This window comes from Halyomorpha halys, unplaced genomic scaffold (genome assembly GCF_000696795.3).
Source record: "Halyomorpha halys isolate HHAL.00 unplaced genomic scaffold, Hhal_1.1 Scaffold910.1, whole genome shotgun sequence".
Lineage (NCBI taxonomy): Eukaryota > Metazoa > Arthropoda > Insecta > Hemiptera > Pentatomidae > Halyomorpha > Halyomorpha halys.
This window is the reverse complement of record NW_027106583.1, coordinates 148,533-152,003: the sequence shown is the minus strand read 5'-3', so window position 1 is coordinate 152,003 and position 3,471 is coordinate 148,533. Positions and strand designations below refer to the sequence as shown.

Here is a 3,471-nt window from a genome sequence, read left to right as displayed (position 1 = left end):
CTTTTCATTTATTATTTACAACCTTTAATTTTTCTTATTATATCTTACTTTTCATTTTATACCCCTGTTATTTTACACTTATGTTTTTTCTTATTGTAACTATAGTGTTTGTATCTTTTTTAGCCCTGACGAAGCCCTACAACGTGGGGCGAAACGTTGGCTCAATAAAATAGTATAATTATTTACTATTTGAGTTTTTTTTTACCGCACCCGGACCATATTCCTTCATCTATACACACGGTCAATCAATAATCTTCCAGTAAAAAAATAAATGTTAATCCAAGTGATGTATGGTGGAATGTATAAATATATGTTCGACTGTAATGATCCCAAAAAAATTTATATTTTCCTCAAGTTTATATGGGTAAATAAAACATTTAATCGCCTTCTATTATGAAGTAAAATAGCTGATAGTAAGCACCGTCCTAGTTGGTCACTTCAAGCCATTAACATACTACTTGTCACATGTCTTCACTTCAAGACAAGTCGAACTGTAATAACAAACAATATTTATCCCTCTCAAAATTTGAGATTTTATGTTTCAAAATACAATCATAGAATACAAAAATCCCTCTGTCCGCTGTCTGTAGCTTTTATCCCAGACTACTAAACCAATTTTTTTCAGGTTAGCCTCCAAAGTCAGAGATCATCCTTGGTTGATGGTCAGAATTCAACTTTAAAGTTTGCCATTTCATTAAAAAATGATGCTTGATTAAGAATTTGATAAACACGTACTTCAAAGATTTTTTGAGATGAGTTTAAAACTTAAAATTTAAAGTTTTTGATTATCACTATTCTAAAGACTTAAAAAAATAAATATCTCTGGAACAGGAGTTGCGATTCTTTTTACGCCTTTTAGGCATTCAATGCCCTAAAACATTTCTCATATAATCTGTTTCACCAGTACGGGTCTAATGATTTGGATGAAACTTGGCCTTAACCCTTTTCTGAATTTAAAATCACTAAATAAAATTCATAATCCTTCTTATTATATCTTAAATAAAATTGAATTTGAATTCCCCCAGTGTTCTATATTGCTCTCCCAGTTCAACAGTGTAACATCTCATAAAATAGTTATTTTGAGATCTGCAAGTAATCTTGACAATAAGGGTAAGGTCTATACAGTTCAAAACTGTAATATCTTGAAATATTTTTTTATGACATTTTTACTATGATTCTATGTTTTACTTTATAGATCTTACATGGCTAAGATTACATACATATCTCAAAATAACCATATTTTGAGATGTTACACTGTTGAACTAGGACAGAAATAAGAAGGATTGTGGGAATTCAAATTCAATTTTATTTGAGATATAATAAGAAGCATTAAGAATTCTATTTAGCGATTATAAATTCAATGTAGACCAGTAACATATCGCTATGTTGCTGATCTACATTGACTGAGACTCCTTTACCCTCACAAACCGATTTGCTTCCCAATGGAAATTCTATATTCTGTTTAGATACCTTTAAAGACAATGGCCTCGGGACCATAAAGACCCTAAAGATAAGGAAGTCATTGTGCAACTGATGGATAGTTTCTTCATTCAATCATGCCAATCAATTCATTGATTAGCCAGATCATTTATTTACTATATTTATATCTAAAATGTTAATAAATGAATGATTCTTAAAAAAATATATATTTAAATCACACTTATTTACGATTGTTTCAGCACTTAATTAGTCGGAGTTTATAAGACATTACCACTTTCGCATATTACTTTATATAATGATCCTCGATTAAAATGAATAATTCAAAACATTGAAGAAATGTTTACTTTGCTTTAAAAAAAAATTATGGTAACGGCAGAATAAAATCAAATTAGAAAAAAGAAATATTTATAAAAACTTGGTTGGACAAATGTATAACTACTTCTTTATGGTGTTGGTTAATTAATTTGATACACATAGAATTACGTAACTTAACTATCCTGACGGCTTAATTTTGTCATTAGGCAGTTAATATCGCATTATAACTATTAATATTAATTGGTTTAAAAAGAATATTGTATTTTGGAGATCTCATTTCATATTTCATTCATTTAACTCAAAACATTTTAAGAACATAAAGTACCCTAAGTATGCAAACTTATATTAACAGTGCTTAGTCGCACAGCCACTTATATATATATATATAAACTTTTTAAGAATCGTCAAAGAATACTACATATACAATACTACTAACCAGTTTAATAATAACTATGTATATAACATGTAATAGAATATATTTAATGTAAGATACTAAAATGAATCATTCATGAACAGACCCACCTGAGTCATCCATTTTTCCCCAGAAGCTGTTGTCCTATATTCAGCGATTCAAACTAAAAACATTTTGTTTATTATTCTATTTGATAACAGATTTTAGGTTATGATTATTATAGCGCTAAAAATATATGAGCTCCAGCACAGATGTTTTAAATGTAAAGCTAAAAAAAAGACACAGTCTTTATGGAATTATGAATGGCATTTAATAGGCTATCGCTGTTAGGACTTACAGAACTGATTTTAAGAATCCATTGGTATAAAAAGGATTGGAACGTCCATGGACCAATTTTTCTGTTTAAATTTTTTATTAAGTTAACATTGTTAAAAGTTCCGTGTGTTTTGTTTAAAATGTAGAATATCTTTTTATTTTTTCTTAAATTGTTGATAATTATGATTAAATTGTTGATAATATATAATTATCTTTCTAATCGAATAAAGCTTTAATTGTTCAATGAATAGATTTTTAAAAAGTGATTAAAAAATAATCATAAAAGGAAGTTTTAAATTAAAGGAAATCATTATTACACATTGAACTCAGGAGATCTTTTAACTTAGAAGTATAAAACTGATTCTTTTATTTCATGTAAAAGGGAGTTTTTTAAAAATTGTTACCATTATGGTGTTTCTTCCTAACTGAGTGAGTCTTTAACAGTTTAATGAATGGATTTTGAACAGATACTAAGGAAAAAATTATATTGAAAAAGAAATTTGAAATTTCTGCTGTCATCACAGAATAAGGGATATTATTAACTATTGAATTTCGTCCAGCAGAGTGGTGAAGATACCACACCTCGCGGTATATGGTACCAAGAGGGCCAAGGTTTTGTATGATAAAAAATAACACACTTTTTAGTAACGATTTGTACCGATTTAACATAATTAAATTTAGAGATGATAAAACGCAAGGGAGATAAGAAAGGTTAGTGAGAGAGAAAAAAATAAATAAATAAAATAACACATAAAATTTGCACATAAAAACCTTTTTTTGTACTAAATGAGGAGAAGATGGTTGGGGGTGCGGCCAATGAAACACAAATAAGTATGACTAACTTATTTTAATATGCCGACGTTTCGGCTAGAGTTTCTAGCCTTCTTCAGGGCTAAAAACAAAACAAGATAACAACCACAGTAAGTATAGAAAAATAAAAAATAAAAAAGAAAGTATAAACAAAATAATTTTACACATACAATGAATAG

The 3,471-nt window shown here is 28.4% G+C and overlaps 1 protein-coding gene across 2 annotated transcripts in view; it reads right to left on the bottom strand.

The window, feature by feature from the left end:
• The window catches only part of LOC106687047 (zinc finger autosomal protein), a 6,343-nt gene extending 3,921 nt beyond the window's left edge, over positions 1-2,422 (bottom strand). For both annotated transcript variants that reach the window (XM_014430710.2, XM_014430711.2), the window contains exon 1: positions 2,278-2,422. In XM_014430710.2, coding sequence (XP_014286196.1) covers positions 2,278-2,290 — 13 coding nt within the window. In that variant the 5' untranslated portion in view covers positions 2,291-2,422. The remainder of the gene's footprint in view (positions 1-2,277) is intronic.
• Positions 2,423-3,471: the final 1,049 nt, after the last annotated feature.